Here is a 15,627-nt window from a genome sequence, read left to right on the forward strand (position 1 = left end):
GCGTGACCTGGACGTGAGACATAGAGTCAAAGGAGATCATTTTGGAGCTTTAAGATTTGACTGCCGAGATGGGCGGATCACAAGGTCAGGAGATCGAGACCATCCTGGCTAACACGGTGAAACCCCGTCTCTACTAAAAATACAAAAAATTAGCCGGGCGAGGTGGCGGGCGCCTGTAGTCCCAGCTACTCGGGAGGCTGAGGCAAGAGAATGGCGTAAACCCGGGAGGCGGAGCTTGCAGTGAGCTGACATTCGGCCACTGCACTCCAGCCCGGGTGACAGAGCAAGACTCCGTCTCAAAAAAAAAAAAAAAAAAAAAAAAGATTTGACTGCCATGCTGGGTTTTGGACTTGCATGGGGCTTGTAGCCCCTTTGTTTCGGCCAATTTCTCCCATTTGGAATGGCTGTATTTATCCAATGCCTGTACCCCATCGTATCTGGGAAGTAACTACCTTGCTTTTGCTTTGACAGGCTCATAGGTGGAAAGGACTTACCTTGTGTTGGATGAGACTTTTATTTATTTATTTATTTATTTATTTTGTTTTTTTTTGTTTTTTTTGAGACGGAGTCTGGCTCTGTCGCCCAGGCTGGGGTGCCGTGGCCGGATCTCAGCTCACTGCAAGCTCCGCCTCCTGGGTTTACGCCATTCTCCTGCCTCCGCCTCCCGAGTAGCTGGGACTATAGGCGCCCGCCACCTCGCCTGGCGGCTAGTTTTTTGTATTTTTTAGTAGACATGGGGTTTCACCGTGTTAGCCAGGATGGTCTTGATCTTCTGACCTCGTGATCCACCCGTCTCGGCCTCCCAAAGTGCTGGGATTACAGGCTTGAGCCACCGCGCCTGGCCTGGATGAGACTTTAGACTGTGGTATTTTGAGTTAATGCTGAAATGAGTAAAGACTTTGGGGGACTGTTGGGAAGACATGATTAGTTTTAAAATGTGAGGACATGAGATTTGGGAGGGATGGGGCAGAATGATATGGTTTGGCTGTGTCCCACCCAAATCCCATCTCGAATTCCCATGTGTTGTGGGAGGGACCTGGTGGGAGATAATTGAATCATGAGGATGGATCTGTCCCATGCTGTTGTCGTGATAGTGAATAAGTCTCATGAGATCTGATGGTTTTAAAAACAGAAGTCTACCTGCACAAGCTCTTTCTTTGCCTGCTGCCATCCATGTAAGACATGACTTGCTCCTCCTTGCCTTCTGCCATGATTGTGAGACCTCCCCAGTTATGTGAAACTATAAGTCCAGTAAACCTCTTTTTCTTCCCAGACTCTGGTATGTCTTTATCAGCAGTGTGAAGTCCAACTAATACAGTGCTTGAACATGTAATATCTCAAATCTGTAATGTACTTTTTTTTTTTTTTTAAGGAGCAAAGAATCTGCAGAGTGTTGTTCTTAGTAAAATGAATTTTGAATCTTTTGTAAAAGATCTTCTTCTGGTTCGTCAGTATAGAGTTGAAGTTTATAAGAACAGAGCTGGAAATAAGGCATCCAAGGAGAATGATTGGTATTTGGCATATAAGGTAATTATCTTCCTTTTTAATTTACTTATTTTTTTAAGAGAAAAATAAAAATGTGAAGAATTTAATTGTGTTTTAGTATTTTAAGTAGATTGTGATAATAGAATGCTTTGAGACACTTTAGTAGCAATTAGCATGTGGTTTTTTTTTTTTTTTTTTTTGAGACAGAGTCTCGCTCTGTCGCCCAGGCTGGAGTGCAGTGGCCGGATCTCGGCTCACTGCAAGCTCTGCCTCCCAGGTTCACGCCATTCTCCTGCCTCAGCCTCCCGAGTAGCTGGGACTACAGGCGCCCGCCACCTTGCCCAGCTAGTTTTTTGTATTTTTTAGAGAGACGGGGTTTCACCGTGTTAGCCAGGATGGTCTCGATCTCCTGACCTCGTGATCCACCAGTCTCTGTCTCCCAAAGTGCCGGGATTACAGGCTTGAGCCACCGCGACCGGCTAGCATGTGGTTTTTAAAAAGTTGCAGTTTGGCTGGGCCCAGTGGCTCTTGCTTGTAATCCCAGTATTTTGGGAGGCTGAGGCAGGCAGATTGCCTGAGCCCAGGAGTTCAAGACCAGCCTGCCCAACATGGTAAAACCTCATCTCTGTTGAAGATAAAAAAATTAAAAAAAATTAGCTGGGGCCGTTGGCACACACCTGTGGTTCCAGCTAATCAAGAGGCTGAGGTGAGAGGATCACTTGAGCCCAGGAGGTTGAGGTTACGGTTTAACTTTCAGAGGCCAAGGCAGGAGGATTGCATGAGTTCAGGAGTTTGAGACCACCCTGGGCAATGTAGGAAGATCCCATCTTTATAGAGGGATAGATTAGATAGATAATTTCTGAGGGGAGGGGATGGGAAAAGGAGGGGGGAGGGCCAGGGAAGGGGAGGGCAGGGCCAGTACTAAGGTCATAATAGAGACAAGTATTTGTAAGATCCTTATAATAGGTAAGGCTGGCCACAAATGAGTACTACAGATTTGTATTTTTAGTAGAGACGGGGTTTCACCATGTTGGCCAGGCTGATCTTGAACTTCTGACCTCAAGTGATCTGCCTGCCTTGGCCTCCCAGAGTGCTGAGATTACAGGTGTGAGCCACTGTGCCCAACCACAAGCAGTTATTTGTTTATTTATTTTGAGACAGAGTCTTGCTGTGTTGCCAGGCTGGAGTGCAGTGGCGCCATCTTGGCTCACTGCAACCTCTGACTCCCTGATTCAAGTGATTCTTCTGCCTCAGCCTCCCAAGTAGCTGGGATTACAGGTGCGTGCCACCACACCTGGCTAATTTTTGTATTTTTAGTAGAGACGGGGTTTCACCATGTTGGCCAGGATCATCTTGATCTCCTGACCTCATGATTTGCCTGCCTTGGCCTCCCAAAGTGCTGGGATTACAGGCATGAGCCACTGCACTCGGCCAGTTATTTTTATAAGAAAACAATTTATTGGCCAGGTGCGGTGGCTCACACCTGTAATCCCAGCACTTTGTGAGGCCGAGGCAGGCAGATCACGAGGTCAGGAGTTTGAGACCAGCCTGGCCAACATGGTGAAACCCCATCTCTACTAAAAATACAAAAATTAGCTGGCCGTGGTGGTGTGCGCCTGTAATCCCAGCTACTCGGGAGGCTGAGGCAGGAGAATTGCTTGAAACCTTGAGGCAGAGGTTGCAGTGAGTTGAGATTGTACCATTGCACTCCAGCCTGGGTGACAGAGCAAGACTTCATCTCAAAAAAAAAAGAAAGCATTTTATTAATAAGGTTCGTTGAGTTTGGATTTTTCCTTTTTGCTAGTAAAATTTTAAAGTACATTGAAGAGTTTGTTAAATTTTTGAAATTTTGTTTTTACTTAGGCTTCTCCTGGCAATCTATCTCAGTTTGAAGACATTCTCTTTGGTAACAATGATATGTCAGCTTCAATTGGTGTTGTGGGTGTTAAAATGTCCACAGTTGATGGCCAGAGACAGGTTGGAGTTGGGTATGTGGATTCCACACAGAGGAAGCTAGGACTGTGTGAATTCCCTGATAATGATCAGTTCTCCAATCTTGAGGCTCTCCTCATCCAGATTGGACCAAAGGAATGTGTTTTACCTGGAGGAGAGACTGCTGGAGACATGGGGAAACTAAGACAGGTAAGCAGATTGAGTCTAGTGATAGAGGAGATTCCAGGCCTAGGAAAGGCTCTTTAATTGATATGATACTGTTTTATTTAAGGAAAAATAATAAAAAACTGTATTTTTTTGTATCTAATTAAAATAATGTTTTGATGTTTACATTGACAGAAACTGTATATTTAATTGGACATTAAAACAAACTGTTTCTTGTGTAAGATTTATTTTACCTCAGATCTTTTCTCCCCCCTTTCCTTTCTGTCTTGTGTTCCGAAAGAGTAATTATTACAGTAAATATCACTATAATTATGGTTTTATCAAATAAGATGCAGTTCTTTAGCATGTTTTGATAGTTTGAGTGGAACTTTAGCCTGTTATTTTGCTATTTATTTTAACTAAATTCTGATTGTGTGATTTTTTTTTTTTTTTTTTTTTTTTTTTTTGAGACCAAGTCTCTGTCACCCAGGCTGGAGTGCAGTGGTGCGATCTTGGCTCACTGCAATGTCCACCTCCCAGGTTCAAGCAATTCTTCTGCCTCAGCCTCCTGAGTAGCTGGGATTACAGGTGTGCACCACCACATGCAGCTAATTTTTATATTTTTAGTAGAGATGAGGCTCCACCATCTTGGCCAGGCTGGTCTTGAACTCCTTACCTTGTGATCCACCCGCCTCGGACTCCCAAAGTGCTGGGATTACAGGCGTGAGCCACCATGCTTGGCTTTGATTGTGTCATTTGTTATAGGCATGTAGTTTATTATTTAGATACTTCTTTTTTTTTTTTTCTTTGAGGTGGAGTTTCACTCTTGGTGCCCAGGCTGGAGTGTAATGACATGATCTCAGCTCACTGCACCCTCCACATCCTGGGTTCAAGCGATTCTCCTACCTCAGCATCCCGAGTAGCTGGGATTACAGGCATTCCCCACCACACCTGGCCAATTTTGTATTTTTAGTAGAGACAGTGTTCTACCATGTTGGTCAGGCTGATCTTGAACTCCTGGCCTCAGGTGATCCCCCCACCTCAGCCTCCCAAAGTGCTGGAATTACAGGCATGAGCCACAGCACCTGGCCTAGATATTTCTTAAGGTATGTATCTCCCAAGGATTCTTTACTTTTTGTGGTCTTCAAGTACCATAAGCACCGCTGGAGATAACACATGTGATGGACATTTTTAGCTTAGATTGTATCTAAGCAACTTTCCACAAGTAATAGTTCTGTTAAGGGTTGTTATTTGTGGCCGGGGGCGGTGGCTCACACCTGTAATCCTGGCGCTTTGGGAAGCTGAGGCGGGCGGATCACCTGAGGTCAGGGATTCGAGACCAGCCTGTCCAGTGTCTCTAATAAAAATGCAAAGAAGGAAAAAAAACTAGTCAAGCATGGTGGCTTGCTCCTATAATCCCAGCTACTTGGGAGGCTGAGGCAGGAGAATTGCTTGAACCTGAGAGGCAGAGGTAGCAGTGAGCCAAGATTGTGTCACCACATTCCATCCTGGGCGACAGTGAGACTCTGTCTCAAAACAAAAAAAGAGTTGTTACAGTTGGGACTATTTTCTGAAAGCTTTATGTGAATGTAATTTTATATTTTGATGAAAATTTAGTTTATTGATGTAAAAAGTGTGTCAGTACATCATATTATCAATGTCTTGCACATTGTGTAAACATTTAATGTAGGTTAATCTGTTATCACTATAATTATCAATGTTATCATTTTCATTATTGCTTTTCTTATTCCTTTTTTCATAGTAGTTTAAACTATTTATTTCAAAATAGATTATTCAAAGAGGAGGGATTCTGATCACAGAAAGAAAAAAAGCTGACTTTTCCACGAAAGACATTTATCAGGACCTCAACCGGCTGTTGAAAGGCAAAAAGGGAGAACAGATGAATAGTGCTGTATTGCCAGAAATGGAGAATCAGGTATATGGATTATAAATGTGAATTACAATATATATAATGTAAATATATAATATAAATAATATGTAAATTGTAGTGACTTTTTAGAAGGATATTTGTCATATTTGTCTTAAAACCTAAGCTGTGTATCAATGATAGTAAGCTTTTTTTTTTTTGAGACAGAGTTTCGCTCTTGTTGCCCAGGCTGGAGTACAATGGCGTAATCTTGGCTCACCGCAACCTCTGCCTCCGGGGTTCAAGTGATCCTCCTGCCTTAGCCTCCCAAGTAGCTGGGATTACAGGCATATGCCACCACGCCTGGCTAATCTTTTTTTGTATTCTTAGTAGAGATGGAGTTTCTCTATGTTGGTCAGGCTGGTCTCAAACTCCTGAACCTCAGGTGATCCGCCCGCCTTGGCCTTCCAAAGCGCTGAGATTACAGGCATGAGCCACCGCCTCCGGCCTGTTTTTATAGTTTATATACATGGAATTATATCATATATTTTCCCTAGCTTCTTTCATTCAATGTTTGTAAGACTTATGCATATCATTGAGTGAGGTTATGGATTTTTGCGTTCATATTTCATAGCACAAACATCAGAATTTATCCATTTTACTTCCCTTCCCCCTGCCGCTGCTACTCTCCCCATTTTAACCTTTTTTTTTGTTTTTTTGAGATGGAGTCTCAGAATCTTGCTCTGTCGTCCAGGCTGGAGTTCCGTGGTGCGGTCTCAGCTCACTGCAACCTCTGCCTCTGGGTTCAGCTGCATGCCACCGTGCCTGGCTAATTTTTGTATTTTCAGTAGAGAGAGAGTTTTGCTATGTTGGCCAGGCTGGTCTCGAACTCCTGACCTCAGGTGATCCACCACCTCGGCCTCCCAGAGTGCTGTGATTACAGGTGTGAGCCACTGTGCCCAACCCCCATTTTAATTTTGATGGACATTTGGGTAATTTTCATTTTTGGCTGTTACAAATACTCCTGCGATTACAGTTAATTTTCACAGTTCTTTTTTTTTTTTTGGGACGGAGCTTCGCTCTTGTTGCTCAGGCTGGAGTGCAATGGTGTGATCTCAGCCCACTGCAACCTTCGTCTTCTGGTTTCAAACAATTCTTCTTTCTCATCTCCTGAGTATCTGGGGTTTACAGGCATGTGCCACCATGCCCAGCTAATTTTTGTATTTTTATTTCACAGTTCTGGACACTGGGAGTTCAAAATTAAGGCACTGGCTGATCTGTTGTCCAGTGAGGGCCCACTTTCTCATAGATAACCATTTTCTCACTCTAACCTCACAAGGTTGAAAGGGCCTAATTTTTGTATTTTTAATAGAGATGGGGTTTCACTATGTTGGCTAAGCTGGTCTCACACTCCTAGCCTCGAGTCATGTGCCCGCCTCATCCTCCCTAAGTGCTTGGATTACAGCATGTGCCACCACGCCTGGCCCCCATTTTAGTTTTGATGGACATTTGGGTAATTTTCTTTTTTGGCTATTATAAATAATGCTGTGATTACCATTAATTTTCACCTTGTAAAAACCATTTTCAAATCTCAAGAGATTAACCGTTGGTTTTCTTGGTTTGGACTGGGAAGGAACACCAAGGAAAATGATGGAGTTCAGAATTTATTTTCATTTTGCATTTGTTTTTGAAAATCTTTAGAACTGGATCCAGTGGTATAGAAATCTTTGATTTTAAATTCTTAATTTTAGGTTGCAGTTTCATCATTGTCTGCGGTAATCAAGTTTTTAGAACTCTTATCAGATGATTCCAATTTTGGACAGTTTGAACTGACTACTTTTGACTTCAGCCAGTACATGAAATTGGATATTGCAGCAGTCAGAGCCCTTAACCTTTTTCAGGTAAAAAAAAAAAAAAAAAAGGGTTAAAAATGTTGAATGGTTTAAAAATGTTTTCATTGACATATACTGAAGAATTTTATTAGGGAGCTAAAATATTTTGAAATATTATTATACTTGGATTAGGTAAGTAGCTTCAAATGGCTATATTTTCTCTTCTCTCCCCTCCCCCACTCCACTTTTTAACTTTTTTTTTTTTTTAAAAGACAGTCTCACTTGTCCCCTAGGCTAGAGTGCAGTGGCACAATCTCGGCCCACTGCAACCTCCACCTCCCAAGTAGCTGGGATTACAGTTGCCTGCCACCATGCCTGGTTAATTTTTATATTTTTAGTAGGGACAGGGGGACAGGGTTTTACCATGTTGGCCAGGCTGATCTCAAATTTCTGATCTCAGGTGATCCTCCCACCTCGGCTTCCCAAAGTGCTAGGATTACAGGCTTGAGCCATCGCGCCTGGCCTACTTTTTACTTTTTTAGAGACTGGGCTTTATTCTGTCACCCAGTGTGGAGTGAAGTGGCAAAATCATAGCTCACTGCAGTATTGAACTCCTGGGCTCAAGCTATCCTCCTGCCTCAACCTCATAAGTAGCTGGGTTTACAGGCACAAGCCACCATGCTTGCTTAATTTTAACATTTTTTCAGAGTTGGAGTTTCACAGTGTTGCCCAGGATGTTCACTCACTCCTGGCTTGAAGTGATTCTTCTGCCTTAGCCTCTGGAGTAGTGGCTCGGATTACAGGCATGAACCACCATGCTCTGCTATTTTTTTTCAAGAGTTTTTTTTTTTTTTTTTTTCCCAAGAGACTGGTGTCACTGTGTATGCTCCCTAGGCTGGAGTGCAGTGGCTATTCACAGGAAGTGCCATCAGAGTGTACTACATCTTCGAACTCCTGGGCTCAAGCAGTTGTATCATAGTCTCCAAAGTAGCTGGGACTGCAGGTGCGCCTCTGTGCCTTGCTCTCGAATTGCTTTTTTTTTTTTTTCCCAAGCTATCTATGTAGTATTAGTCCTTACTTTATGAATAATTTTGTGTATTACTACTAATAGCAATTCTTTTTTTTTTTTTTTTTTTTTTTGAGACGGAGTCTCTTGTTGCCCAGGCTGGAGTGCAGTGGTGTGATTTCAGTTCACTGCAACCTCTGCCTCTCGGGTTTGGGCAATTAGCTGGGATTAGAGGTGCCTGCCACCATGCCCAGCTGATTTTTGTATTTTTAGTAGAGATGGGGTTTCACCTTGTTGGCTAGGCTGGTCTCTAACTCCTGACCTCAGGTGATCTGCCTGCCTCAGCCTCCCAAAGTGATGGGATTGTAGGCGTAAGCCACTGCGCCTGGCCTAGCAATTTAAAATGACATTCTAAGAAGCTTTATGTCTAAAACTGCAGTAAGTGGCTGGGTAACATGGCTCATGCCTGTAATCCCAACACTTTGGGAGCCCAGGCTGGGAGGATCACTTGAGGCCAGGAGTTGAGACCAGCCTGGGCAACATAATGAGAAAAAATTAGCAGGGCTTAGTGGCATGCGCCTGTAGTCTCAGCTACTTGAAAGGCTAAAGTGGGAGGATTCCTTGAGCCCAAGAGTTCTGGCTTGCCGTGAGCCAGGATGGCACCACTGCACTCCAGTCTGGGCAGTAGAGTGAGACCCTGTCTCAACAAATAAAAAATAAAACTGTAGTAATTATAAAGTGGTTTTGGCTAGGGGAGAAATGTACAGCTGAACATACGGATTAAGAAGTTGAAAGTTGGTCTTAGGAAGAGGAACTTTTTGTGGAAATTTCTTAATATTTGAAGAATATTATGTTATTGTTTCTCTGTTTTTCATGGCATAGTAAGGTTTTCACTAATGAGTGTGCCATTCTTTCTATTTTATTTTTTGTTTACTAGGGTTCTGTTGAAGATACCACTGGCTCTCAGTCTCTGGCTGCCTTGCTGAATAAGTGTAAAACCCCTCAAGGACAAAGACTTGTTAACCAGTGGATTAAGCAGCCTCTCATGGATAAAAACAGAATAGAGGAGAGGTATGTTACTAGTTTATACTTTTGTTAGTTTTATGTAACCTGCAGTTATCCACATGATTATACCACTTATTGTAATACACAGTTTTGCAAGTATATCTTACCATTTAACTGTACAGACAGCTACATAGTAATAGAGTAGTAATGATTTAGATTGATTAAATAACTCATTTTTTTTTAATAAGTTTTTTTCACTATTAAAAAAAGCTTCTTTTATTTGAGATGGTATGTATTGAATATGTGCTTGGGAGCCAGTGTACCTTTGTTCATATTGTGTGTAATCTTGGGCAAATTACTCAACCTTTATGTCATAGTTTCTTCACCTTTAAAATGACATTAATAAAACAGCTACTTCATAGGATTATAAGCATGAGATGATTTAATATACATAAAATACTTAAGGTCTGATATATAGGAAGCACTTAACTCTTTTTTTTTTTTTTTTTGAGACGGAGTCTTGCTCTGTCGCCCAGGCTGGAGTGCAGTGGCCGGATCTCAGCTCACTGCAAGCTCCGCCTCCCGGGTTTACGCCATTCTCCTGCCTCGGCCTCCCGAGTAGCTGGGACTACAGGCGCCCGCCATCTCGCCCGGCTAGTTTTTTTGTATTTTTTAGTAGAGACGGGGTTTCACCGTGTTAGCCAGGATGGTCTCGATCTCCTGACCTCGTGATCCGCCCGTCTCGGCCTCCCAAAGTGCTGGGATTACAGGCTTGAGCCACCGCGCCCGGCCAGCACTTAACTCTTTATTCTAGAAAAGATTTAAGGTGACCTAAACATATATGTCAGAAAATCTTTAAAATTGTGGAAATAAAAGGTTATATAATTCTGTTATCCAAAAATTACTAGTATTTCAATATATTTTATTTCAGTCTTTTCTTTTAGATACAAGTTTTAAAACTTAAGTGAAGTGTAATATAGGTAGGTACTGCTTGATGAATTTAAGGTGATTTCTGAAGCCAGGTTTGTTGGGGAAGAGGAGTGGGATTTAGTGATTCAGAACCAGAAGTTGGGGCTGGGTGCGATGGCTCGTGCCTGTAATTCCAGCACTTTGGGAGGCCGTAATGGGAGGGTTGTTTGTGCCTCGGAGTTCAAGACCAGCCTGGGCAACACAGTGAGACACCATCTCTACAAAAGAAAAAAAAAATTAGCTCAGTGTAGTGACATGTACCTGTAGCCTGAGCTACTCGGGAAGCTGAGGTGGGAATATCACCTGGGCCCAGAAGTTTGAGGCTGCAGTGAGCTATGATTGTGCCACTGAACTCCAGCCTGGGCGATCGAGTGAAACCCTGTCTCAAAAAAAAAAGAAAGAAATTGAGGCTGGGCACGGTGGCTCACACATATAATCCAGCACTTTGGGAGGTTGAGGCAGGATAATTGCTTGAGCCCAGGAGTTTGAGACCAGTCTGGGCAACAAAATGACACCCCATTTCTACCAAAAAAATTTTTAAAAATTTAGCTGGGCATGGTGGCATGTGCCTGTGGTCCCAGCTATATGGGAGGCTAAGGCTGGAGGATTGTTTGAGCCCAGGAGGTCGAGGCTGCAAAGAGCCATATTCATGTCCCAGCACTCCAGCCTGGGTGACATAGTGAGACACTGTCTCAAACAAAAATCAACAGCCAGATGTGGTGGCTCACCCCTGTAATCCCAACACTTTGGGAGGCCGCGGCAGGTGGATTACTTGAGGTCAAGAGTTCGAGACTATCCCGGCCAACATGGTGAAACTCCATCTCTACTAAAAATACAAAATTAGATGAGCGTGGTGGTGTGTGCCTATAATCCCAGCTACTCTGGAGGCTGAGGCATGAGAATCGCTTGAGTTGGGAGGCAAAGGTTGCAGTGAGCCGAGATTGTGCCACTGCATTCTAACTTGGGCCACAAACGAGATTGTGTATCAAAAACAAACAAACAAAAAAAGACACCTAAAATCAACAACAACAAAAACAATATTGGAATGATTGGATTCCCAAACATTTCAGGTGATGGATATCTCAGTTACCCTGATTTGAGTATTATACATTGTATACATGCAAACCCCCAAATGTGTACAATTATGAGGTATCAATAAAAAAAGAGATTGGAAGGACTGGGTAATTTGCAAGTAATTAAGGCAATTTACAATTTGTAATTTTTATTATTTGTGAATAAGTAGTTACATTTATATGTGTCAAAATTGAAAAAGAACAGGTGGATATACAGTGATAAGTCACCCACCCTTCTCTGTCAGTTCCATAAAGAGCCTTTGTCTTGCGTGGCTGCAGGGTCACATTTCCTATTGTATTTTGCCACCACCTGTCCTGGGAGCAACAGTGTGTGTTTATTGAACATCCTTCCAAGCAGAGTCTGGGCCTATACAAGCAGAACAAGTATGTCTATTCTCTCTACTCTTTTAATTTTTTTTTTTTTGAGACGGAGTCTCGCTCTGTCGCCCAAACTGGAGTGCAGTGGCCGGATCTCAGCTCACTGCAAGCTCCGCCTTTCGGGTTCACGCCATTCTCCTGCCTCAGCCTCCCGAGTAGCTGGGACTACAGGTGCCTGCCACCTCGCCCGGCTAGTTTTTTGTATTTTTTAGTAGAGACGGGGTTTCACCGTGTTAGCCAGGATGGTCTCGATCTCCTGACCTTGTGATCTGCCCTTCTCGGCCTCCCAAAGTGCTGGGATTACAGGCTTGAGCCACCTTGCCTGGCCATTTTTTATATTCTTAATAGAGACAGGGTTTCACTATGTTGGCCAGGCTGGTCTTGAACTCCTGACCCCAGATGATCCACTCTCCTTGGCCTCCCAAAGTACTGGAATTATAGGTGTGAGCCACCATGCCCAGCCAAAATTATTTATGATAAGCAAGGCGTGGTGGCTTGTGCCTGTAGTCCCAGCTACTTGGGAAGCTGAGGCAGGAGGATCACAGGTTCAAGTCTAGACTGGGAAAATAGTGAGAACCTTCCCTATCCCCAGTCTTTGAAAAAGAAAAAAATTTGCTGGAGAAGGTCATACAATGCTGATAAGTCCCACTGTGCTTTCATGCTTTCTAGCTTTCAGTGATAGCTGGATGTTACTTTTATTGTCTGACTCATTATAGTGACCAACCCCCAGTTTTTTACTTTCCCTTAAGCCTTCAGCTATCTCCCACCTCTAAGGAGATGATTTCTTCCTTAACAGTTAAAACCTCAAAATTTATCTGTATTTTCACTCTTTTACTCTCTGGCTCTTTCTCAGAAGAAAAAATAACACTTTTATTTCTTTCTTCTCACAAAGCCAACTTTTCCATACTTTACTTGGAGACATCTTTCTTTCTTTCTTGTTTTTTTGTTTCAGTGGAGTCTCTGTTGCCCAGGCTGGAGTGCAGTGGTGCAATTTCCACTCAATGCAACCTCCACCTCCCAGGTTCAAGCGATTCTCCTGCCTCAGCCTGCTGAGTACCTGGGATTACAAGCGAGCACCACCATGCCCGAACGATTTTTGGGTTTTTAGTAGAGACAGGGTTTCATCATGTTGGCCAGGCTGGTCTCTAACTCCTCACCTCAAAATCTGCCCGCCTCAGCCTTGTAAAGTGCTGGGATTACAGGCGTGAGCCACCGCACCCAGCCCTAAAGTAGCAATCTTAATAAGAAATATGTCTCTGGCTGGGCACAATGACTCACGCCTGTAATCCCAGCACTTTGGGAGGCCATGGTGGACAGATCACCTGAGGTCGGGAGTTCAAGACCAGCCTGACCAACATGGAGAAACCCTCCCTTTAGTAAAAATACAAAATAAGCCGAGTGTGGTGGCATATGCCTATGATCCCAACTACTCAGGAGGCTGAGGCAGGAGAATCGCTTGAACCTGTCAGGCGGAGGTTGTGGTGAGCCAAGATCGCACCCTTGCATTGCAGCCTGTGCAACAAGAGCAAAACTCCATCTCAAAAAAAAAAGATTGCTATGTTAATCTTATTTTATATAAAAAGAAATAGTCAATATTAAACTAGAAGGCAATAAAAATACCAAATTCAATACACAAATTATTTTGTCAGCATTTTCACAAGAATAAACTATTTTATATGCTAACATATGTTCAATGTTCCTTACAGAATTCTGACATTAAAAAGAAAAAATTACTAAAGCTTCAGATGAATCCATAAATGGACAAAAGAAAAAGCTTAAAAGGATAAAGAACAACACTCCAAGTGCATGTGTAAACATAAGGACTCTTGGGACTTACGCTTTTAAAAAATCTTTAGGCCTGCCCAGTATTTGCTATTTAATGTATCAAATGGGTGGTTCTGACTTCTTTAATCCATATGTAGGACAGATGAAAAAAGGAATTATAAACTTATAATTACAGTTCTTTAGGAACCATATTTGCTCTCAGCCTTTTAAATTAGCTGTCGGGCAATTCTAGTCAGCTCTTTTGAAAAAAACCTGTCTCTATCTGTCTAGAGAATGAGTTATAAGACTAGCTAGCTTTTGTTTTTTTGTTAGAGACAGGATTTCGTCATGTTTTCTAGGCTGTTCTTGAACTCCTAGGCTCAAGCCATCTACCCGCCTCAGCCTCCCAAAGTGCTGGGATTACAGGCGTGAGCCACCATGCCCAACCAATTCCAGTCAGCTCTTATAATGAAAGCTTAGAAATGGTAGGGTTAAAGAGGGGACAGAATGTTGATTTTAAAATACCAGTAATTTGGCCGGGCGCAGTGGCCGTAACCCCAGCACTTTGGGAGGCCAAGGCGGCCAGATTGCCTTGGCCTGCCTCGACCTCGCAAAGTGCTGGGATTATACGTGTGAGCTCAGGAGTTCGAGACCAGCCTGGGCAACACGGCGAAAACCCATCTCTAGTAAAATATAAAAAATTAGCTGGGTGTGGTAGCGTGCACCTGTGGTCCCAGTAACTCGGGAGGCTGAGGCAGGAGAATTGCTTGAACCTGGGAGGCAGAGGTTGCAGTGAGCTGAGATTGCACCACTGCACTCCAGCCTGGGCGACAGAGTGAGACTCTGTCTCAAAAAAAAAAAAAAAAGCCGCAAGAATTTGGTTAATTCTATTGGAATTTTAGGGGTTAACTGAGCCCCAAAATGACTCAGCTGTATGCAATTTAATACAATATTAATTTGCATGTTGACTGGCAGAACTGCATACAGCTGAGTCATTTTATTGAGTAGGATTGATAGGTATACTGTTATGCCAACGATAACTGTGATACTTCTAAAATTGTGATTTAAAATTGACATTGTCACAGAAACAGCAGAGTAGTTGTGTTTTTCTTTAAGCTTCTTTTAACCAGAAACATAAACTGAAACTGTAATTGTTACTGAAGTTGTATGTTGAATAGACTTGTGAAACTAGCAATTTATTAGGCCTTTAATGATATCTGGACCAAAGGTTGAGGGAGCTGTGCTGTGTTTATGTTGCTTTGTGCTTTGTTTTTTTAGAAGCTTGTCCTTTCTTTGCCATTTTACTTCTTTCATTTTTTTTTTGAGATGGAGTCTTTCTTTGTCCCCCAGGCTGGAGTGGAGTGGTGCAATCTCTGCTCACTGCAACCTCTGCCTCCCGGGTTCAAATGATTCTCCAGCCTCAGCCTGCTAAGTAACTGGGATTACAGGCATCCGCCACCACGCCCAGCTAATTTTTGTATTTTTAGTAGAGATGGGGTTTTGCCATGTTGGCCAGGCTGATCTTGAGCTCCTGATCTCAGGTGATCCGCCTGCCTCGACACTCCCGAAGTGCTGAGATTACAGGTGTGAGCCACTGCACCCAGTCCTTAATGCTACTTTGTAGGTGAAAATTGTGAAATAACTTAAATTTCATTTTTATTAAAGTTAATTTTTGGGAAATTAATGAACGGTTGACATTTTAATCTTTTGAATATTGCAGTTGTTATTTGGGTTTAAATTGGGGGGCTTAGGAAGGGAAAGAAGCCCTATGGTTGTTTCTGAATTTTCTGAAAATTATGTTGATATACTATATATGAAATCCAGTTTGGAGAGAATATGTCCATTGATAAGGAAAAATTAATAAAGATTTGATCTAGATAAGGCATTCCATTTGGAAGTGGTTTGAGTATCTTTTTTTTTTTGAGACAGAGTCTTGCTCTGTGATCCAGGCTGGATGTAGTGGCACAATCTTGGCTCACTGCATCCTCCACCTCCCGGGTTCAAGCAATTCTCCTTCCTCAGCCTCCCAGGTAGCTGGGATTACAGGTGTGGGCCATCATCCCCAGCTAATTTTTTTTTTTTTTTTTTGAGATGTAATCTTGCTCCTATTGTGCGGGCTGGAGTGCACTGGTGCGATCTCGGTTCACTGCA

The 15,627-nt window shown here is 42.9% G+C and overlaps 1 protein-coding gene across 2 annotated transcripts in view; it reads left to right on the top strand.

Moving 5' to 3' along the window:
- The window catches only part of MSH2 (mutS homolog 2), a 101,285-nt gene that overhangs the window by 4,495 nt on the left and 81,163 nt on the right, over nt 1-15,627 (top strand). For both annotated transcript variants that reach the window (XM_073022953.1, XM_007970712.3), the window contains exons 2-6: nt 1,373-1,527; nt 3,349-3,627; nt 5,372-5,518; nt 7,201-7,350; nt 9,225-9,358. In XM_073022953.1, the coding sequence (XP_072879054.1) occupies nt 1,373-1,527; nt 3,349-3,627; nt 5,372-5,518; nt 7,201-7,350; nt 9,225-9,358 (865 nt within the window). The remainder of the gene's footprint in view (nt 1-1,372; nt 1,528-3,348; nt 3,628-5,371; nt 5,519-7,200; nt 7,351-9,224; nt 9,359-15,627) is intronic.

Source organism: Chlorocebus sabaeus, chromosome 14 (assembly GCF_047675955.1).
Source record: "Chlorocebus sabaeus isolate Y175 chromosome 14, mChlSab1.0.hap1, whole genome shotgun sequence".
NCBI lineage: Eukaryota > Metazoa > Chordata > Mammalia > Primates > Cercopithecidae > Chlorocebus > Chlorocebus sabaeus.